At 61.4% G+C, this 21,249-nt stretch overlaps 2 protein-coding genes across 8 annotated transcripts; one reads left to right on the top strand and one right to left on the bottom strand.

Moving 5' to 3' along the window:
* Window positions 1-242: 242 nt before the first annotated feature.
* Window positions 243-5,148, top strand: ENTPD8 (ectonucleoside triphosphate diphosphohydrolase 8). Of its 3 annotated transcripts, none has more exons than XM_019641109.1 (11): window positions 421-506; window positions 889-981; window positions 1,684-1,828; window positions 1,917-2,034; window positions 2,636-2,786; window positions 2,885-3,044; window positions 3,134-3,364; window positions 3,513-3,776; window positions 3,935-4,045; window positions 4,274-4,408; window positions 4,485-5,148. In XM_019641109.1, exons 3-11 carry the CDS (start codon window positions 1,703-1,705, stop codon window positions 4,674-4,676), a joined length of 1,488 nt encoding a protein of 495 aa, XP_019496654.1. In that variant the 5' UTR covers window positions 421-506; window positions 889-981; window positions 1,684-1,702; the 3' UTR covers window positions 4,677-5,148. The 3 variants fall into 3 exon arrangements, with proteins under 3 accessions (XP_019496645.1, XP_019496654.1, XP_019496649.1); XM_019641104.1 differs by having other exon boundaries at window positions 1,553-1,828; XM_019641100.1 differs by lacking the exon at window positions 889-981 and having other exon boundaries at window positions 243-506.
* A 92-nt stretch (window positions 5,149-5,240) lies between these two features.
* NOXA1 (NADPH oxidase activator 1) lies at window positions 5,241-14,674 on the bottom strand. 5 transcript variants are annotated; one of them, XM_019641136.1, is made up of 14 exons: window positions 14,207-14,674; window positions 12,346-12,428; window positions 11,513-11,621; window positions 10,190-10,324; window positions 9,747-9,908; window positions 8,776-8,838; window positions 8,446-8,489; window positions 7,817-7,949; window positions 6,623-6,662; window positions 6,371-6,429; window positions 6,020-6,174; window positions 5,739-5,850; window positions 5,523-5,654; window positions 5,241-5,419 (listed from the first exon to the last, which is right to left on the bottom strand). In XM_019641136.1, exons 1-14 carry the CDS (start codon window positions 14,381-14,383, stop codon window positions 5,333-5,335), a joined length of 1,491 nt encoding a protein of 496 aa, XP_019496681.1. In that variant the 5' UTR covers window positions 14,384-14,674; the 3' UTR covers window positions 5,241-5,332. The 5 variants fall into 5 exon arrangements, with proteins under 5 accessions (XP_019496681.1, XP_019496659.1, XP_019496670.1 ...); XM_019641114.1 differs by having other exon boundaries at window positions 5,523-5,637; XM_019641125.1 differs by having other exon boundaries at window positions 5,523-5,637; window positions 9,747-9,854.
* Between the last annotated feature and the right edge of the window lie 6,575 nt (window positions 14,675-21,249).

Below are 21,249 nucleotides of genomic sequence, written 5' to 3'. Positions count from 1 at the left end.
ATGCAGGCTGTCCTTTGCTGCTGGCCTTTGCTCTGGCCCAGCCCTCCAGCCCTCCTAGTCACCTGACTGACCTGCCCTTAGCCTGAGCCCTGGCGCTCTTCCGTTCGGGGTGGGTGTGGTAGGGGAGCAAAGTCTGAGCGGCCTCGGGGGGCGGGGCCAACTTGCACAGTCCCAGAGCAGAGTGGGTAGAGGTGGGTGGCAACTCTGGGCAGCAAGTGGAGGGCACAGCCTGGGCGGCAGGGGGTGGGGAACCCTCCCCAGTGGGGCATGACCCTGGGCGGGGTCCTGAGCTCACCCCCACTGAGCGTCAGCTGCCTGGTCTGGGAGCTGGGGGTGGGCAGCTCTGGCCTCTTCCAAGCCAGTCACCTGCCCAGCTCCAGACCCAGCTGCAGGGGGGTGGTGACTAGCTGGGGAGGGGAGGAGAGAGGCAGGACAGCACCTGGCAGGTGCTTCAGGGACAGCAGTCCAGCTGCCTTCTTGCTGCTGTTGGCTGTCCCATTGCCCAGGTGAGGGGGCTGACCTGGTCTGGGGGTGCTAACCAGTTTGGGGGAGCTGCCTGGTCTGGGGGTGCTGACCGGTCCTGGGGAGGCTGTCCTGGTCTGAGGGGGCTGACCAGTCCTGGGGGGCTGTCATGGTCCGGGGGTGCTGACCGGTCCTGGGGGAGATGGTCTGACTCTCGGGAAAGTCTGCTCACCCCTTTGCCTGCCAAATGGGGGCTCAGGCTGGGAACTCGGTGCTACATCCTCTGGAGGTGGGGTCCTTGTGTCCTGGTCCCCGTCTGTCATCTGTCTCTGTGAGGTGTCCAGTGGCCTAGATGCTGGTCCCATCTGGGTCAGGCCTGACTGCAGCTCAAGCAGGGCCCCTCTCTGAGCCCCTGTCTCCCTTTAGTAAAATGGAATCAGAGCCACACAGCCTGCCCGACTGCGGGGGAGGCCGGGAGCCCTGGGATACGTGATATGACACAAAATCACATGAACCTCGGTGAGCAGTTTCCTTTGGGCAGTGGTGCCAGCTGGCTCAAAGTTCCTGGTGACCCTGTGTGCATGGCCCAGCTGGGGGACGTGTGGGGCCTGGAGGGGGGCCCTGCTGGGCTGCAGCCCCAGGCCAGCTGCCAGGGGCCAACTACGAAGTTTCAGACTCAGAGAACCCGGAGGCTGGGTTTTCAGGCAAAGCCAGATGTCTTTGTTAAGAACTCCTGGCCTTGAGATCCTCTAGTAGAGGAGATGTGCTTCCTGGGACCCCACTGGCCTCATTCATTGGGTTACAGGCGGGGGCCCCTTTGCAGCGGGAGACATCCAGGCAGTCACCTGTGCCTGCGGGGTTCAGGCCTGGCCTCAGGGCTCCGCCTGGGGAGGGGCCACAGAGAGGAGTAGGTGGGCCGGACATTTGGAGTCCTGGGCCTCCCAGCTGAGTCTGGAGCTGACCTGCAGAGCTGGGGGGAGGGGAGCAGGGGTTTAGGGAAGTGGGGTAGCTCTGCTCGCTCCTGCTGTGACATTAAAGGGGCTCTCCTGGGCCATCAGTGCTGTGTGTCTCAGGCTAGCCTTGTCACCAGACCAGGCCCCTCCGATGCTGGCGACACCCTGGGCTCCCCAGGCATGGTCTTTGGCCCTGCCCATCAACGCAGCCAAGGTGGGCTGAGCCCCAGAGTGGTAGAGTCTGCCAACTGCTGCCCACTCCCCACAGGCCCAGGCCTGCCCCCACCATGAGGCTGACCTGGAAAGAGCGGGTCAGGGCGGCCCTGCTGGGGGCTGCAGTGGCCTCAGGAGTCACCACGCTCATTCTCATCCTGGTGGAGGCCACCAACGTCCTCCTGCCCGCAGACACCAAGGTGCGCCCCAGACCCTGAGCAGGGGAGGCCGGGCTGGGCTGAGCAGTATGCCGGCCCCCCGCCCTCCTGACCCTGGTGTCACTCCCAGTTTGGGATTGTGTTCGATGCCGGGTCCTCCCACACGTCCCTCTTTGTGTATCGGTGGCCTGCAGACAAGGAGAATGACACAGGCGTGGTCAGCCAAGCCTTGGCCTGCCAGGCCAAAGGTCAGTGGGCGGTCCTGTTGATCGCGGGCGGTGCCAGGGAGCTGCCCGCTACCTGATTGGGGCTCCCGGGGGGTGGAGCCAGGTAGGACCATCCCTCAGCAAGTCAGCCAATCTGACTACAGGGAGGGGATCAGACAGGGTGAGTGAGGTGCCCACGATGGCACAGCTGGCCAATGGGGTGCCTCCCAGGGCTCTGGACACGTCCCTACCTGAGCCTACAGAGACCGTGTCCGGCCTTCCTGCCTCTCCCAGCTTCTGGGGGCTCCAGCTTGCACCCCTCCCATCTCTACCCCTGCCTCTGGCTTCGAAACAGTTCTGCCCTGTGACTCAAACCCCTTCTCCTTCCTCCTCCAAGTGCCCCCATCATTGGATTTGGGTCCCACCCACGGAATCCAGGATGGTGTCACCCTAAGACCCTTAACTTAATCACATCTGCAAAGACCCTTTTTCCAAATAAGGCCACAGTCCCAGGTCCCAGGCAGGGTTGAGGATGTGGACGCACCTTTTGGGGCCCGCTATCCACCCCCCCACGGGCCCTTTCAGCCCAGCCGGCCATCAAGGCCAGCAGCCTCGAGCTTCATCCTGGGGTGTCGTGTTTCAGGGCCCGGAATCTCCTCCTATGCCTCCAGCCCCGAACAGGCTGGCGAGAGCCTGCGGGGCTGCCTGGAGGAGGCGCTGGCGCTGATTCCAGAGGCCCAGCACCAGGGAACGCCCACGTTCCTGGGGGCCACGGCTGGCATGCGGCTGCTCAGGTGAGCTGGACCACGCTCCCAATGCCCAGGCGGGGTGGGTGGCTGCGGGCTCCCAGCCAGCTTCAGCCCCTGGTCCTCTGCCCCTGGTCCTCTGCCAGCCAGAAGAACAGCTCTCAGGCGGCAAACATCTTCGCAGCAGTCACTGAGGTCCTGGGCCAGGCTCCTGTGGACTTTTGGGGCGCTGAGCTCCTGGCCGGGCAGGACGAAGGTGCCTTAGGCTGGATTACCATCAACTACGTCCTAGGCTTGCTGGTCAAGGTGCCATGGGCAGTCCCAGGGCGGGGGCTGGCTGAGCAAGGCTGGGTCAGCATGGCCGGTGCTAGAACGCAGTGTTCATGTGTGCTCAGTACTCCTTCTCTGGAGAGTGGATCCGGCCTCTGGAGGGGACGCTGGTGGGCGCTCTGGACATGGGTGGGGCCTCTGCCCAGATCACCTTCGTGCCCGGAGTTCCCATTCTGGACAAGAGCACCGAGGCCACCTTCCGCCTCTACGGCTTCGAGCACCGTGTCTACACCCACAGCCACCTCTGCTTCGGGCGGGACCAGATGCTCCTCAGGCTCCTGGCCCAGCTGGTGCAGGTGGGTTGGTGGGGGGTAGGGGGGTGCGCGGGGGACGGATCCAGCAGGGGTGGCCTGGGGGGCAGCAGGGAGGACGGGGCGGTGGGGCAGGGCCGGCGGGCACCTGTGTCCCTGACAGGTGCTCAAGGCCATCTCCACCACCTTGCAGAGCAGCCCAGCCCCCCGAGTCCGTCACCCATGCTACCACAGTGGCTACCAGGGCACACTGTCCCTGGCCCCCGTGTTCGAGTCGCCTTGTGTGCACGCCACAGTGCCCCCAGACCTCACCCAGAACCTCACTGTGGAAGGGACGGGGAACCCCAGGGCCTGCATCTCAGCCATCCAAGAACTCTTCAACTTCTCCAGCTGCGAGGGCCGAGAAAACTGCACCTTCAATGGGGTCTACCAGCCTCCCGTGCAGGGCACATTCTACGTGAGCACCCACACTGCCCTGCTCTAGGGCCCCACCCCCTTCTGCAGCCCCAGGGGCCTGGTCCCTGGTGGGCCCAGGACTCTGAGGCCCCATGTGGGTGGGGGACGTGGCCTGCCTGGGCTCCTCCCCAGTGCCGGCACGCCCGTCCTCTCCCGCAGGCCTTCTCCAGCTTCTACTACACCTTCCACTTCCTGAACCTCACCTCGGGGCAGCCGCTGGCCACCGCCAATGCCACAGTCTGGGAATTCTGCCAGAAGCCCTGGAGGCTGGTAGGCGGGTCCCCATCTGCCCGCTTCCCCTGCCCTCGCCCATCTCCCCAAGCTGCAGCTTCACTGAGCAGGGACTTGGGGGACCCGCCCCTCCGGCCAATGTGGCTAGTGGGACTTGGGGGAGCTATCCTGCTCTAAGCAGGAGCCCCGGAGTCAGGACCCAGGGGAACCAGCCTCTGGTGGCCTGGGAGGTGGAGCCTCACCTGCCACGGCACCTCCTGGGCCCAGGTGGAGGCGGCCTGGCCGGGGCAGGAGCGCTGGCTGCGTGACTACTGTGCCTCGGGCCTGTACATCCTCACACTCCTCCTCGACGGCTACGGGTTCAGCAAAGAGACCTGGTCCAGCATTGAGTTCCGGAAGCAGGTGCCACCTCCCGGGCTGGGGAGGCGTGGGGCTCCAGGCGGCCGGCCGCAGCCCTGACCACCTGTGTGTCCTGCAGGCCGGTGGCACTGATGTTGGCTGGACGCTGGGCTACATGCTGAACCTAACCAGCATGATCCCGGCTGAGGCGCCCACCCAGTGGCGGGCACAGAGCTACAGTGTGTGGACGGCCGGCGTTGTCTTCATGGTGCTGACCCTCGTGGCCGTCCTTGCCGCGGCTGCGGTCCAGCTCCTCTGGCCCCAGGACTGAGCTAGCTGGCCCCTGGTGCAGGAAGAAGCCAGCTCCCACAGCCCGGCGGGACCAACCCAGCATGGACACGTGCTGGCCAGAGCCAAGCTGAGCCCCTGACCCCTATGGGGCCCCCATTGGGCTTGTCCTGTGGTCTCTGCCCTCAGGGTTGCTCTGGCCCAGGAGGCTGTGTTGTGGTCCTCATCGTGGCCTCCCTTTCTGGCACCCAAGTCCCCTTCTCCGCTGTGCTTTCCAGGGCAGCGGGGGACTCGCTGCACAAACAACAGCCTGCCAGGACCCCGCAGTGCATTCTGATGCTGTGACTGTGGCATTAGAGGGCCGGGGCCGGGGCCAGCCTGGGAGTGGGGCATGATGGCTGTAGCAAGAAGGGGCCTGGCTCCCTGGGAGGGGCGGGTGAGGCCCTGGGGCCAGTAGAGCCTCCGGAGGAGCTGTGGGGAAGGCCCAGCCTGGACCCCTGCTGTTGCCCGGCCTGAGGGGCCAAGGGATTCTCGGAAAGCAGCCCACCCCACACCCTTGAGCCTCAGTCAGGACCCGAGAGACCGAGCCCAGGACACGAGTCACATCTTGGTGGGCAGATTGCTTTTATTAAAACTTCCTGCCACGGGACCCTTTGGAGCTGATATCACTGGGGCCAGGGGGTCGGGAGTCGGAGCGCCTCACACACTGGCCGGCAGGGACCACAAAGCTCTTGGGGAAGATGCCAACGCGGCCGTCACAGTGGCCCTCCAGCCATGCCTGGTCCACTGAAAGGGGGACATCCAGGCATTAAGCAATGTCCACTCGCAGAAACCCCAAGTGCACAGGTGACCCCAGCAGGGTGACGGGGAGGGCGGCTGCCTGCCTAACCTTCACACAGGACGTCCACGGTGTCCCCTGGCTGCAAGTCCAGGTCCTCGGGACCCTGGGCAGAGTAGCCATGCTGGGCCACCACCTGGTAGAGGACAGGCCGGCCGCCTGCTCCCTGTGGCAGAGGGGACGCTACAGGGCCAGTGGCCACCAAAGGGTCTGGGACTCTGTGGCACGGCCGCCCTGACCCCCGCCCATGGCTGTCCCCAGACTCACTCGGCACTGGAGCCGCAGCCCGCTGGGGCCAGAAGCCACATCCCGCCAGGCCCTCTGCAGGGCCTCCTCCTCGGGGAGGGGGACCCAGCGCCCATCACCAGAGTCTTGGTAACTGCAAAGAGACTCATCAGACTGGGCAGCGAGGGGCTGTGCGATGGTGCTGGCCTCTGACGCTGCAGCCTGGTGCGCCCAGCCCCACGTCCAGCTGCCCTGGGGTCCCACCTGGGCCCACCCACCCATCTCCCACCTGCTCAGCAGCAGGCGCTGGCTTTCCCGCCCACCTGAGCTGCCCACGCTGGGCCTGGAGAGGGAGGGCCTGGCTCAGCAGGGCCCGCAGGCTGGACAGGTCAGCTCCTCTTGGGGCCTTCAGGGTCAGGGTGAAGGCACACTGCACCGTGATGGTCACCAAGGCCTCAGGGGCCCCCGCAGCCACTTCCTGAGGCCAGGCAGAATGGCGGGGGTGGGTCTCTGACGCCCCAGGTCTGCGTGCCCAGGGCCTGGCTGCGGTGGGCTTTGGGCCTTAGGGGTGAGAGCAGGGACTGAGGGTGGGAGGGCTGCTGCTAAGGGATCATAAAGCTTCATCAGCTGGGGTCCCCGGGCCATCCAAGCAGTGGCAAGTAGGGGCCTCTTACCCCAGCGCCTGAGGGATCCTCAGAGGGTTCAGGGTTTGGGCCCCTAGCCGCTGGCAGCTCTGTGGAGAGGTGGGGCAGGGACTCAGGCAGCCACCCCCACCCAAAGGGGACACTTTAGAGGGGCTGCCAACACCACCCGCCCACAGAAAGGCCCGCTTCCTCCTTGGGGGTCAAAGAGGCTGCTCCCAGCCCCCCCAGGTGCCTGCTCCCTCCACAGAGCGCCCCACCCCCACCCACTCAGGACGCCCTTACCTGGAGGAACCTGTTTGCCAACTTGCTCAGTGTGGGGCCTCTGCAAGGAAAGCCACAGGCTCTGCTGGGCCCCAGGGGTGGGGGGCGGGGGGGGGCCCTGAGTTGGGGAGAGCTTCCCCAGGCCTGGTGCCTGGACATGGACCCAGCAAAGCCAGCAGTGAGGGGTGTGGCCTGTGAGCTGGCCTGGCCAGGCAGGAAACCACAAATCCAAACCATGCTGGGGATGACTTCAGGGTACGGACCAGGTCCCCACAGGCCCGGGGACTACAGTGCGGGTGGATCGGTCGCCCCCCGCTCACCCCAACATGAGGCAGCAGCTCTAGTGGGTAGTCCCCAGGGACCAGCTGGGCTTCCTGTCTGTGTGGGGGTGCGAGAGGGGCAGTGGGACACCCCCGAAGGGCCCAGGTCCCAGCCACACTGACCAGCTGACTGAGGCCCTCATTCCAAACGGGCGTCTGACAGTGTAAGTTTATAAATGAAGCGTTTAGACTTTATCAGGTTTACTAGTTAAAGCTGTTGGAGGCTGCTGCCCATCATGTCAGGAGGGTCGAGGGCTTCAGACCCACCCACGAACTTAGCGCCTGCCACTCTAACCGCTGCGGGGTTCAGTTAAGTGCTGCTGTAACGGGAGGGGCTGCGTGAAGGGTGCCGACCTGCCCAACCAAGTGAACCAAACCCCCGAGAGCAGTGAAGCTGACTGTCCAGTTTTTTTGTCCCTCGATTTCACCACCTTCCCTGGGCACAGCTAACCCCCAGTTCCTGGTGCTGGCTCGGGCCAGTGGTCAGCCTGGGTCCCCTCCTCGGCCTCACCCCAGCCTAGGGCATCTGGGGGCACCCCATGTCCATGAAGGAAGGCTGGGGTGACAGGGGCCCTGCCAGTGGGTGGGAGGTGCCAGCAGGGACGTGCACACTGCAGGCCAGGCCCTCAGGGACCGCCAGGCCCCGAGCTTCACACTGCTGAGTGGGAGCATGCCCCCAACCCGGGCATCGGTCACTGTGGCTGGCTCGGGCCACATCCCTGGCCTGACGGAGGACGCCAAAGCCCATGTCCCAGTGGGCGAGGAAGCCGCCTGTCCTGCCCTCAGACGCTCGTGGTGCCCTGCTGTGGCCCCTGGTCCCCACACCCAGCCTGGGGTTGAGGGTCCTCCCAGGACTGTGGCCCCTGCCCGCCCCACCTGGCCTGGGCACACTCACCTGCTCCTCGTAGGCGCCTGGCGTGCAGCGGTCGGCCCGCCCTGCCTGGCCAGGGCCAATCTCCATCTCTGCATCAGGGGGCATCCTGGGGCTAGGAGGGGTGCCAGGTCTGCAGGGGCCTATGTCGTGAGCCCTGGGGGGAGACGGGGCCTCATTCTCAGGGCTCGCTGCTCCCTGATGCAGCCTGCCCGCAACCTCCTTGGTCGAGGGCCCTGCAGGGTGGGCTTGCTGGGCCCCCACGCTGTGCAGTGTGAACACTGCCAGGTGGAGCGGCCCCCTCTGCGAGGCTCGGGCTTGGCGATGCCAGCGGGGGCTGCTCGTGTCAGCCCACAGCCCATCCTGAGCCCCTCCTTGCTCTGACCCCCCATGCTGCCTGGGGTCATGGCGGCCCTCTGGAGCCCACTGAGGCCCGAGCGGGTGTCCATGGGAGGACGGGGCTCAGGACACAGGGAGGCCTGGCCTCTGGACAAACGGGGACATGGGAAGGGCAGAGGGAGGCTTGGTGCCTCTTTCTGGCATCAGGAGTTGGCCAGTTTCAATCTGGAAAGGAAACGTGATGGCCTGGCGGGTAGTGGGCACTCCGGGAGCCCCAGAGAAGCAGGCACGCAGACGGGAGACGCCCTTCCTACCTGGGGCCAGCTCGAGGCCTGGCTTCACCATCCTCATCCTGGACCTGTAGGCACAGGGCGACAACCTCGCTGAGGACACGACCCCCATGGGTGTCAGGGGCAGGTGGGCTGGCGTCGCCTCCCCCAGGCAAGGCTCCATGATTTTACAGACTCTCTCTCATATGGGTTGGGACGGTCACCCCAATTTCAAATCAGAGGAACGCTGGGGAGCCGGGGAGGGCTGAGAGCACGTGCAGCATTTCCCCTCCTCAGCAGGAAAGGGTCTGGAGTGCTCTGACCTATAAAATGCCAGATGAGGGGTCTGGGCTGGCAGGAAGGCCGTCCACCCACCTGGGGCTGCTGAGGCCGGACACCCTCGTGCTGGTCGTCAGGGACAGCAGAGGCCACCACCACCTGGTGAGGGACAGCAGGGGGGCTGCCAGGTCAGGGGACGCCCAGCCACACCTCCAGGGGCCCTGAGACGTCTGCTCCCCAGCCCTCACTGCCCGCCCTGCACCTCCACGTCTGCCATCTGTGGGTGGGGGCTGCCCTCCCCTGGCCCAAGGCTGCTGGACCTCCCCCTGGAGGTAGAAACATGTTTGATAAAGGAAACAACTGTGCTGACCATTTAAACTTATTTGTAATACAACTTTTAAAACATTTTGTTTCTTAGAAAGTCTTCTACTGTGATTGACCAGTTGGTGCAGCCCAGCTCCGGTCTCCACCAGCAGATGTCGGCAGAGGCGTGGTGTTTGTGGCACGTGCCCTCACCCTCGGCTGTACATGCATGCTGGCCTTCGGTGACCGGGGGTCTCAGGCTGGCCCAAGGGCCACCAGCTCAAAACCAAAATGATTTGTTCTTTGCTTCCCCACATGCACCCTGTCCTTGGGGACGAGCTGCTCCTCAGTGTCCTGTGATGGTGGCACCGCCGGCCTGACCCAGGGTGGTCATGTGCACCCGTCAGCCTAACACCCTTCCTGGGACCTGTGTCTCGGGAGCCACGGCTGCGGTGGTGGCAGGCAGGGAGCACTGCCAGCGGGGTTCACCCTCTGCAGGCGGCTCCTGGCGGCTCCTGTCTCCCCAGTTCCAAGGATCTCGGAAATGAGCCGCCTTTGGAGACACTGCCCAGCCTTGTGCCCGCTCTCCACACACCAAGGCCTTTCTATCGACATGGACCAGACCCCATGTGTCCCCGTGAGCAGAGCGCAAGTGCCCAGGACACCCCATGAGCTCACCACAGGCCTGGCCACCCACCCCTCTCTGGCCTGCTGGGTGCTGCTGGCCCCTAAGCACCTGGGGCCCAAGAAGCTTCCCCCTTTACCTTGGCCTTGCCCAGAAAATCCACAGGTGCCAGGTGCTGCAGGTGACGCCTGTGGGGCTGGAAGACCTCGCCCCTGGGAACCCGCCGAGGCTGCAGGAAGGCCTGTTTCTGGAGGGAGGTCCAGCCAATGCAGACCTGAGCAGCTGACCAGGCCTGCACCTGCTGAAGGCCCTGGGCTTTGGAGCAGAAGGGGTTACCTGGTGCCCGCACCCACTTCCCACAGGCCATGGGAAGCCCTTGCCCAGCCTCCACACCTGGGCACATGGGCCACTGCCGTCTAGAAGTTTCTTCATCTCATATAGTTGATCCTGGGGGTCTGTATAGGCGTGAGCCCCAAACTGCAGGCTATGGGCCCTGTAGGCTGATCTGAGTCAGCTCAGGAGCCCGAGAGGGCAGGGCTGGCCTAGTTCTCCTCACCTGGCCCCCTCACCTGCCCTCCTCACCTGTACTTGGTCCAGGGCAGTGTTCAGGTCCTCGCGGGCCCCATCTGGCCCCTTGAAGATGGCTTCTTCTAGGCTGAGGGTGGCTTGGGCCCAGAGCCCCAGGCGGCACTGCACTGAGGCCACGTTGAACAGTACCTGGGAGTCAGGTGAAAGGTGATCACCACTGTCAGGCCAGCCCCTACTCCTGGCCGTGCCCCTGGACCCCAGCCCTGCCCCGTCCAGCTGTGGCACCCCCCCAGCCACAGCTGCCAGAGCTTTTCTGGGCGCCCGGCCTGCCGGAGCCTGCCCGGTTCAGCGGTGGTCACTCCCTGGTGCCAGGCTCTGACCAGCAAAGCCCACTGGAGTGGTCGGTCCCTTGCTCTGGTGCCTCCGCTCTGAACATCAGAGGCTGGTCCCCCATCTCTGCAGCACCCTCCCCACCTGTCTCACCCCCTTTCTGTGTCTGGCGGGACCCCCCGTGTCTCCTCCCTCCCTGCACAGCCCTTGTGACTGCACCCCTGTGAGTCTGGGGTCCTGTCCCCTCCCCCCATGTGAAAGAACATTTTGACAGACACAATGGATTGGGTTAAGGCTGTCGCCAGCAAGGACCTGGTGCTCCTGGGAGCCCAGCCCCGACAGACACCTGGGCTGCTGTGGGGATAGCAACTGTTTGCCCGTCTCCACCTTATGTCAACAGGAGAGACCAGCCCGCCTTCCTGAGGCCCTCTGTCTGTCCCTGTTGCCTGCCAGGTAACACCATGCTCCTGGAGTCAGCTGGCCACCCTCCCGGAATCCTGATGGGCCAACACCCCATGCCCTGCCCTGTATTGTTCAGATCCCTGGGAGGTGGACACAGGTGGGTCAAGGACCAGCCCCTGCGGGCCTCCCCCAGGATTTCCTGTGGCTTGGGGCACCTGGGAGCACTGCAGGACTTGTACCAATAACCCTCCTTCAGTGCCAGCACTGAACCCAGAGGCAGGGAACGGGGCCAAGCGCAGAGCTGAGGGTGGGAATGTCCCCTGCCTGCCCCTGCCAGGGGCCCATAGCCAAGCTGCGCTCCCTCCTGCCACCAGCCCCTGTCCTAGGTAGACGCACTCCTGGTGGCCCCACCCCCACTGCCACCCTGAACCTCCTGGGGGAAGAGTGACTGGTGGGGACTGCAGGGCACCTCTGAGCCAGTGAACACAGCCCCAGCTGTGACAGCAACGAGACAACAGGACCCAGAGGACGGGGCCTGCAGGAACCCAGGGGCCTGGCAGGACCACTTGGGTCCTCCACCCATGAGCCCCAAGCCGGCCCAGCCCCTGGAGGCCAGCTCCCTGCAGGAGCCCGATGTACACTCACCTCCCAGGCCTGCAGCCTGAACCGCAGGCCCAGCTGTGTGTAGTCGATGGCGGCATTGCCCCGCAGCTGCTCCAGGGCCAGACGGAAGTCAGACAGGGCCTCCTGGAACCTGCAGCAGCAGGGGAGCCGGGGACCTCAGCAGCCGCAGGAAAAGGGGACCAGCTCTGTCCCAGCCTTCCTCCTGCGCCCAGTTTCAGGGACACCTGAGGGCAGGGCTGGTGACCCAGGTCTCAGCCCACAGTGGGCACTCAAGTCCCCAATGAAGGGGTCAAAGGGTCAATACACAGCCATGGCTCTGACCCAGCTCTAAATTCTGGGCATTTGCTCCCCTGCCTGGGGCCCCTGTCTGCACCTGAGACCCGGCTGTGCATTGCCCCCGGGACCCTCACCCCCCAGGGAGGCTTCTACAGATGAGAGGGGAGGCCACCCCAGAGCCTGCTTGCCCAGCACAGGGCCTTCCGTGGGGCCTGTCCTGCAGCCCTGCCTGCTGCTGTGGGAAGGGCCACAGGGCAGACAGCCCGGCGATCAGGAGGCTCCAAGCTCCTCCATTCTGGGACACAGCGCTCCAGCCTTTCCTCGGCCCCACGCCTGCATGAAGGGCATAAGTACACCAGTCCCGCACAGCAGACGTGGGAGAGGCACAGGGGCGCCCACAAAAGCACATGGAGACAAGATTCACCTTGCGGCTCTGTCCTACATCCGGCTCAGTGTGACCACAGCACCTGCTCCCAGGTTCCCGTCCAGGAGGGGTCAGTGAGAGGTGACCATGGGGGAGAGGCGGAGGCAAGAGCACAAAGGGCTGTCAGAGAAGGAATAGGTGCCCCTGGGCTCACCTCTCCAGCTGGAAGTTGGCCACTCCTCGCTGGAAGAAGCCGACAGCCATGCAGGCGTCCTTGATCACCGCTTGGTCAAAGGCCTGGGAACAGAGATGCCCATGGAACGCCAAGGTCTATAACCCCATCACCCCGTGTCACAGCTGCTGTCCAGGCGGATGACCAGTGACGGGGCCAAGGTATTCCACGCCTGTGGCAGCCCATCTGGGGCCCTCAGAGCCTGTGCCTGGGTGTGCGAGCAAGGTGGTGTCACAAACCAACTGTTCACCACGAGGACAAGCAGAAACGCAGAAGGAAATAGTCCAGTGCATTCATGAGAGCTACCTTGGGGGGATGGAGTTATGCAAGATTTTTGTCTTTTTTAAATCCTATTTTTGCTAGCTCATACTAAGTGACACTTATCTAGTGTAATCAGAAAAAAGAGCAACACAGAAATCTTAGCATGTGTGTAAGGCACAGCTGCTCCTTAAGCCACACTCAGAAATGACAAGGTCTGTCCCTCGTGAGGGCAGAGAGAACAGGAGGTAGTACAGCAGCCCTCAGTTAAACGCAGGCGGCAGGAGGGGTGTCACGGTCTTACTCTAACCAATCCAGCCAAGCGGTTTGAACTGAGTTTAGCCCACAGTAGAAGGTACACACAGAGGTACTGACGGGGGTGGCATCTGTTTGCTCTCCCGCCACACAGAGCAGCCAAATCAAGGCTCATGTTATGTTCAGACAACAGACTGCAGTCCCAGCTCTGCCCCTCAACCCCTGTCCTGCTTCTCAGAGACAGTCGGTTTTATTAATGGTAGCTGTTCCATCTACTTTTTTAAATCTCCGCCCTCCCAACTAAAATGCCGATGCTACTGTCACTCAGCTTGACTGACTTGAGACAGCACTCCATCTCCTCCTGGTAGGGGAGGGGAGAAGTGAGCCCTCAGACCCTCTGCCCACAACCCTGGTCCCTCTCCCCAGTTAAATCACAGAAGTTAAATTATGCAGAAGTGATGACTGGACAGCCTTACGCCTACAGTCACCTGCTGTCCAGAGATCGGGTTTCCTTTTTTGGACGTTTTAAACTGAAAAGGTTACTGAGGATTGTGGGTTCGTATGCTGAGGTAATAAACGATAGGCGGGGTCCCGTCCCCTCCAATGGTGATGTTTTTGAGGCACTGACATTGAGACTCTTACATCCTCTTGTCACCTGCAGGTTTTCACTGACCGTCTGCACAACTGTAAGAATCTGGTCTTTCTGCCCGGAGCATGCGTCTCTTGAATACAAATAGGTTTACAGGGCAGAAAGTGGCTCTGTGCACCCCAGAGCTTTTGGTTCTGTTTGGGGGAGCAGATTGGGAGAGGTGAGCACTCAGATCTGGGGTTTGGGCATACACCTTGTCTCCTCACCACATCACAGGTGTCTGCTGAAGCCCTTGTCCCAAACCCTATACCCTGGGAGACAGGTGACCCCTTCCAAGTGGAATCCAGCCTCAAGCACTTCCAGGTATGTTAGCACCTGGGCAGTGAGCACCTGAGCCACTGCCCTCCCTTCCCCCCTTTCCCCACGACTGTAGAGTCTGACACATGGTCACCATACAGTGGAGGCACTGAGGGAGTCCTGCACCCCCATCCTGGCCCTGACTCAGCTCAGGGTGGGGTCCCACGACCACACAGCTCCCATGTGCGGTAGGTGTTCACTGAGGCAGAACACTGGAGGGATATCTCCAGGTGACCGTCGGGAGGAAGGGCGGGGGCCCTGGGCTGATCCCTGCAGCTGGGTCTTGATCACAGCACTCACTGACCCTGCGCGCTCCCCAGGGCCAGAAGACATCTTCCCAGCGGGTAGGGTCCCCGCGGCCAACCCCGGGGTGCCCTGCCTCACCCGCAGCGCGGCCTCCGGGTCCCCGGCCAGCAGGTGCACACAGCCCACGTTGAAGCACATCCTGGCGGGCGGGTCCGGGACGCTCGAGAAGTGGCGCAGGGCGCAGCCCCAGTCCCCGCGCGCCGCGGCCTGCGCGCCCCGCTGCCAGTCGCGCAGCAGGTCACAGAACGAGGGCATGGCGACGCCGGCACCGGCCGGGCCGCGGCGGAAGTCGTTACTTCCGGGCGGGTGCGCGGCCGGCGGCGTTGGGGGTCCCGTGAGGGGTCCCGTGGGATGACTTGCGGGGGCCAACGACCGCGGAGTAGGCGCGCCAGGGTGCGGAGACCGGCTGGGTTACAGGGAACCCTCCGAGGCCCGCGGGGGGTCAGGGGCGGGGGGCCGCTGGGCCGTGGTGCGGGGGCGGAGTGTCCGTGAGCTGCAGGTGCGCCACGCCTCCTGCTGGCCCCCGCGCCCCGCAGCAGCACAGAGTCCCCGCCCCTTCCCGGCGTCGGCCCCGCCCCCGGAATGGCCACGCCCACACGCCTCCCGGCCCCTCCCGGATCTGGACCTGCCCTCCCCCGGCAGCTCCGCCCCCCCGGACCGCCCACTTTAGTTTCTGCCCCGCCTCCCCGACGTCCGCCCGGAGCGCGGAGCTCGGATTTCCCTGGCGGCCCCCGAGATTCCCTTGCCCACCCGCCTCCGACCCCGTTGGCCTCGGTGCTCGGGGGAAAGCCGTCCGGGCCCACTGCTGACGCCGCTGTCGGGGCCGGACCAAGGTTCCGGGCAGAGCTCGCACGCACGGGTGCACAACCTCTGGAGCGCGGGCCCGGTGGGGCGGGCTCCGGGGCGCCTGGGGCGCCAGGAGGCCGGCCTGGGCCGAGGGTGCCGGCCGGCTGGGGCTCAGCCCAGCGCCCCTTCGTGGCCGAGCTGGCGACCTGGCGGGCCTCAAGGGCCCCCGCTGTCGCCCGCTCCCCACCAGCCCGTGGGCCCAGTCTGACAGGCGCGAAGCCCTTGTCCTCGGGGCTCCGCGGGGAGGGCTGGGCCGTGGGAGCACGTCCTGGGGCACCGGGCACTGTCCACAAGTGGCCTGGAGCCTCCCATGTCAGCGGCCAGCGCTGGAGAGGGACACAGTTGTGAGGGACCGGAGGGACAGGTCTGGCGCTCGCCCCCGGGTCAGGAAACGGAGGCCCAGATGCTGGAAGTCTGGGGTGCAGCCTGACCCCAACTAGGAAAGCAGGTCGTGCCAACGCCCCCGCCGCACTTGAGGACCGGCTCACGCGCTGGTGTCACCTGTCCCCGTCACCCTCCACAGGGCATCCCACCTTTCCCCCAGACAGATGGAGGGTGTCGACTAAGCGGTAATATCAACGAGGTTTCTGTCACCCAAAAGGATTTATTCAGGACAAGGAAAAAGGGCTGCAACCCGGCACCAGCCGGAGCAGCCCCGGGCAGCCACGTGCACATCCTGGCTTCTGTGTGAAGACGGAGGGTATTTAAGGCAGGGAGACAGGAAGTGAGAAGCACAGAGTTTTATGAAAAGGAAGTTTGGATCATAGAGTTGGACTCGGTGGGCTCCTGAACCTCCAGGAGCCCAGCTCCTCCCAGAGATCCCCGCCCTGGTCAGTCTCCTTCAAGTCCCGGCTCAACTTTATGAAGTCTCGAGCAGGACTCACCCAGCTTGTTGACCTTAAAAGTTATTTTACCAGCAAAACACAAAAATGGGTTTATTGGTAACAGCAAAGAATTGCTATTCAGGACAAGCAAGCTATAGCACAGCCATAGGCGAGTCCAACAAACAACGGAGAAAAACGAAGAAGTTGGGAGAATTGTTTTGAATGCTAGCCCATTGGAGGAGCGTGAGAGTTCAGGGTGGTGATGGTTTCTTGCGGCTGAGTTGCTGGGCCGCCGGGAGGGTTCTGCTGGGGTCCGTCCGTAATGGATGCGAAGAGGGCCTGCGTGAGCGCGCCCCCTTCTGGCCTCCCGATGCCTTTGGAAATTAGGTTTCCTTTGTTCAGTTTCGGGGAAGAACAGAATCAACACGGGTACAGAGACTGACGGATGAGAAGGAATTAGCTCCAGCAGTTGTGGGCGCTGGCAAGCCCAAAATCTGCAGAGTGGGCTGACAGGCAGGAAATGCAGAGAAGAGCAGATATTGCAGCTCAAGGCTAAGGCCGTCCGGAGGCAGAATTCCCTCTTCCCCAGGAACCTCAGTCTTTTTCCTCTTAAGGCCTTCAACTGATTGGACGAGGCCCACCCACATTACGGAGGGCGATCAATCTGCTTTACTACAAGTCTACTGTTTTCAATGTTAATCTCATCTAAAAAAATACTTTCACAGCAACACGTGACTGTGCGTGACCAAATATCTGGGCCCCGTGGCCTTGCCAAGTTGACACATAAAATCATGCACCACAGCACCCAATCCCAGCAATGCTGCCGTAGATGGCTGTCCTTTCACCCACACAGAACATCGTGGCCTCCAGGGTCTCAGGGAGGCTTGTGTCAATGGCTGTCAGACCCCGGAGCTCACGGTAGCTCAGAGACCCGACTCGCCTTCCATGCTGGCCGCCTGCCTTCCCTGGTTGGGCCTGTGGGGCTGGCAGGCGATGACTCAGCTGTGGCTGTGTCTCCTGCCTGCTGTGTGACCCTGGGCCAGCTCCCTGAGCCTGCCACTTCCTTACCTGTGCGATGGGGACGGTGAGCGCCCATCTGAGACGGCACCTGGAGAAGTGACTGGGGACAGCCTGTGAAGTGCCTAGAAAGGCCCCTGGCAGCTGTGCTCCACAGTCATGTTTACAAGCCTTCGCCCCCGAGAACCCTGCTTCCTCGGGACTCTGAGTCTCCCAGACCACCAGCCTGGAAATAACCTAGATGCCCTTCGGTGGGTGAGTGGTGACCAAACAGGCACCGCCCCACGGAGGCCACTCTGCCACAAGGGGCGAAGGGTGGCTACAGCAGCGACTCAGGCAGTCTCTGGGGGACATGTTGAGTGAAAAACGGTTTCTCCCTTTATGCATTTACATAACATCCTTGGAATGACAAATTATATAAATGGAGGTCAGAACTGTGGTTGCCTGGGGTCACTAACAGATGAATGGCTTGGGGGGACTATAAGAGGGCAGAGGGGGGCCTGTGGGGCTGGAGTCTTCGTGTCTTGACTGAATCAGTGTCAATATCCAGGTTGAGATTTTGACTATCGTTTTTAAGATGTTACCATCTTGAAAACTGGGGAAAGGGTATATGATATCCCTTTATTGTTTCCTATAAGTGTACATGTGTCTACAAGTATCTCCAAATAAAATGTTTACTTTTTAAAAACAATTTTAAAAACTCTTTGATTGCAGGCTTTTCTATTTTACAGATACCCTGAAAGTTGGAATGATCAAATGACCTCAAAGATTCTCCTGGCTCTAAAATTCAATGGTTTGTTGTTTTAAAAGCTTCCTTCTAGGGCTGGCCAAGTGGCGCATTGGTTAGGAGATGGCTTGGGACGCCAACTCTGAGCAGCAGGGCCCTGGTTCGGATCCCACATGTGGGCCAGTGACACTGCGCCCTCTACAGCTAAGATGGTGAACAACAGCTTTGTGAGTCGTCAGCGATGGTGTAGGCTGCAGCACATGCTGCAGTGGGCTGCCTTAAGCTACCATGAGTGGCCAGCAGCCAGCGTGAGCTGCCAAGAGCTGCCATGAGTGGCTGTCCAGGGGCGAGCGACCAATCTGCCTCACCCGGGAAGAGTGCAATGATAATACCAACTTGGGCCAATGAAGCGACATCCTCCACAACTAGACTGAAGAACAAAAGGACAGCAGCTTGTCTGTTTCCCTTCCCCGATTTCCCAATACTGTTCCCCTCCCCCAATTCCCCAATAAAATCTTTTTAAAAAAAAAGCTTCCTTCTATTTTAGTTAAAATCTGCTCCCCAGTGGACACCACAGTGTTGGGACCAGCCATGACCTTCTAGACCCTGAGCTGACCTTGCCAGGCAGCTGACCACTGGAACTGGCTGGGTCACACAATTCCTACATCAGCAGAAGAGTCTGGAAAAGGGAGACGTTACCTAGGGTAAGGCTGGGACTCAGCGAGAGGCTGAGGAACTCCCCTTTGGAGGAGCTCAGTAACTCGAGTTAATTCTGGAGCACAGATGACAATCAAATGAGTAGGATTGGATATGTGGGAATTGACTGCAGCCCAGTACAAGGAATGCTTTTTCCTTTTAAACAATGGCCTTTGCCAATAAAAAATAAAATGCCACGTAAGACTTTTCTCTCGGGGAAATGAAAATAGCCTTGGGTGTAACTGAGACACTGGTCGACACTGGGCCGTGTCTGTAACAGGTTCAGAGAAGTCTCCCAAGTTAGAACCTTGGGTGTCGGCTGCCTCTTCCTGGAGGGTTCATCCAGGCACCCACCATTGGGCTGGCCTCCAGAACCTATTGCCTTAGCCTGCTGCTGACCACTAATTAACACAGTAACTTAGGACTCCTCCCCCCAAATTGTCTTAAAGAAGAGACCCAGGAAAGACAGCATTCCAACAGGCTGCTCTCCTCCAGCCACTGAGCCCACCTCCAGGCAAACAGGAAGTGGCTCAGGAGTAATCTCCTTTGAAGGTCGGAGCTGAAAGGAGAATATAAAATAGGAAAGTTTTAATTCACTCCTGCAGGATCCAAGGCCCAGGGCTCCATCCTCCAGGCAGGCCGTGTCCTGGTGTCCTTGCAGCTTCGAGCTGGAGGCGCACCCTGTGGTGTCAGAGGCCTCACAGTTGGGCATCTGCCAGGATTGGTGCCCTACACGCATCCCCAGGCTGTGTGCTGCCTTTGCAGGGAGACGTAAGGGAGAGTGAGGGCTTGACAACAGACTGACAACAAACCGGCTGGATGAGTAGAGTGAAACGAAGATGGAGCCTGTGAAAAGGAAAAGGGTCCCGTCAGGTGGAGGATAAGCGAGGGACTCCCACCCAGAAGCCTCCCAAGGCAAAGGGCCAGTCGGGGGTGCTTCTGAAGAGACATATTGGGCCACTTACGGAGGAAGGAGGAGAAGCCAGCACAGGCGGCCAGCAGCCGCAGTGAGCGGCCATCCAGAAGCCGGCGACTGATCTGCCTCACCCGGGAAGAGCGCAATGATGGTGCCGACTTGGGCCAGTGAAGCAACGTCCTCCACAACTAGACTGAAGAACAAAACGACAGCAACTTGTGTGTTCCCCTTCCCCCAATTCCCCAGCACTGTTTCCATTCCCCAATTCCCCAATTAAAAAAAAAAAACTAACAAACCAGAAGAAAGAAGAGGGCATTGATAAAGAGAAAAGCGTATCTAATTAAATACTAAATTAAAAAGCATAATATTAATAAAACCAAAAACCAGTTCTTGGAAAAGATCAATGAAACGAACTTCTGAGCAGACTCATTAATTAAAAGCAAGAGAGAAACCAAAACCCACTCCGTGCCGAGGACAGGACAATGGATGTGCTCAGAGGTAGCAGGAGCACAGCGACACTACCACACTACATGCCTAAGAAAACCTCCCTAGGACATTGGGCGACGTCCTAGCAAGGCAGCCTATGGAACCGGACCTCAGAACAGGCTGGAGCTGGCTCAGCAACACCGACACCAGACCCCGTGAGGGAGTTCCCTCCCGCAGCCCTGATGGGGACACAGCCCCGCCCTGCCTGGCAGCGACCCCCAGAGACCCGGAGCCAGGACCACTCAGCAGCTGCTCAGATCTGACCTCACAGGTGAGTTTTAATTGGGCGTGTGAGCCTGAGTCTGGGGCAGTCTGTCTGGCAGCAACAGATGACTGCAGAGAGGGTGACCCCGAGGCCAGAGTTGGAGCCACCGGACACCATGGCCTGGGGTGGCCTCCTGGCACACCTGTCACAGAGGCTGAGCAGGTGACTCCATCCATCTAAAGCTGAGACTCCATGTAGTTTAACTTTTGATAACTCTCATGAGTACAAAGCAGAGTGTGTTTGTTGTATAATATTGAGAAAATACAACAAACAAAACAGAAACCCAGAGAACCGGCAGTCTGCACCCCGGGAGTCGTTAGGAGGCCCAGTGGGTCCTGGCCATCAGCCCTCGGTTCTGACCTAGCCGTCCGGCAGCCTTTGGGTAAACGGTGATGCCAGTGGGGAGGAGTCTTTCCCTGACAGTCAGTGCTTTTGTAAAACGAGGTTTGTAAATGGCGGCTCACTGGGTTTCTGTCCCATTTTGTAGGACTTAGGAGGGAGAGGGAAAGCCCCTCTGAAGGGTGGGGCCGTGACCTCTGCCCTGCCCTGCCCCGCCCCTGATGCAGCCAGAACTGTGGGGAAGGCCCCACCCACTCGGGAGGGGTGGGTTCCTCCTGATCCGCACGCGGGGCTGAAGCCCACTCCGTAACTGGAGTGACCGATAGCAATCGTGGCACACGTCTCCAGCCCAGGACACCACCATCCCAGCCTGGAAACAGCCATGCGAGCACTGGCCCCGGCCACGCCAGACAAGCACACGCCAGACGAGCACACGCCAGCTGTGGCAGCTGGCGTTGACCCTGGAGACGGCAGACCCAAAAGAGCGCATGTCATGTGATCCCATGTGTAGGAAGTGTCCAGAACAAGCAAATCAGTAGAGACAGTACCGGGCCCCTGGTTGCCAGGGGCTGGGAGGAGGGGGACCGGGCAGGGACAGCTAAAGGCACGGGGTGAATCTCTGGGGATGAAATGTTCTATTAGCTGGTGTAACGCTTGCTCAGACCTGCACACGCTGACCACCGAGTTGCACACTTCACAGGGTGGATCTACAGCATGTGAATTCCTTCTCAGTAAAGCTGGAAGAAGGCTGAGCTGTGCGCACAAACATTTACCATAATTTGTTTGAAAACCAGTTGATGGGGCTTTCAAGGAGGTGCTGCTGCTTAAGTGGGGTGGCCTGAGGGACCCCATGGGCAGGGGGTTCAGGCTGTGCACCCTGCATCTGAGGACCCTGGCAGGCTCTGTCGGGGGGACCCCATCCCTGCCTGCCTTTTGAATTTGGGGATGAGAGTGAAGTTCCTGGTGCTGTGGTGAGGAGCAGGTCTGGGTGTGCCCAGGGAGCTT

Source organism: Hipposideros armiger, unplaced genomic scaffold (assembly GCF_001890085.2).
Source record: "Hipposideros armiger isolate ML-2016 unplaced genomic scaffold, ASM189008v1 scaffold_3, whole genome shotgun sequence".
Classification (NCBI taxonomy): domain Eukaryota; kingdom Metazoa; phylum Chordata; class Mammalia; order Chiroptera; family Hipposideridae; genus Hipposideros; species Hipposideros armiger.
Note: the sequence above shows the minus strand (reverse complement) of the source record. Positions and strands in the feature narration are given on the sequence as shown.

Coding starts and splice junctions, on each gene's coding strand:
- ENTPD8 (XM_019641100.1), top strand. CDS start 268: ATGACCCTGGGCGGGGTCCTGAGCTCACCCCCACTGAGCGTCAGCTGC. Junction 2,035..2,635: donor CTTGGCCTGCCAGGCCAAAG/GTCAGTGGGCGG, acceptor GTCGTGTTTCAG/GGCCCGGAATCTCCTCCTAT. Junction 3,777..3,934: donor CCGTGCAGGGCACATTCTAC/GTGAGCACCCAC, acceptor CCTCTCCCGCAG/GCCTTCTCCAGCTTCTACTA.
- NOXA1 (XM_019641114.1), bottom strand. CDS start 14,383: ATGCCCTCGTTCTGTGACCTGCTGCGCGACTGGCAGCGGGGCGCGCAG. Junction 7,950..8,445: donor AGGCCTCGAGCTGGCCCCAG/GTAGGAAGGGCG, acceptor GTCTCCCCCCAG/GGCTCACGACATAGGCCCCT. Junction 6,175..6,370: donor AGGATCCCTCAGGCGCTGGG/GTAAGAGGCCCC, acceptor GCCTGGCCTCAG/GAAGTGGCTGCGGGGGCCCC.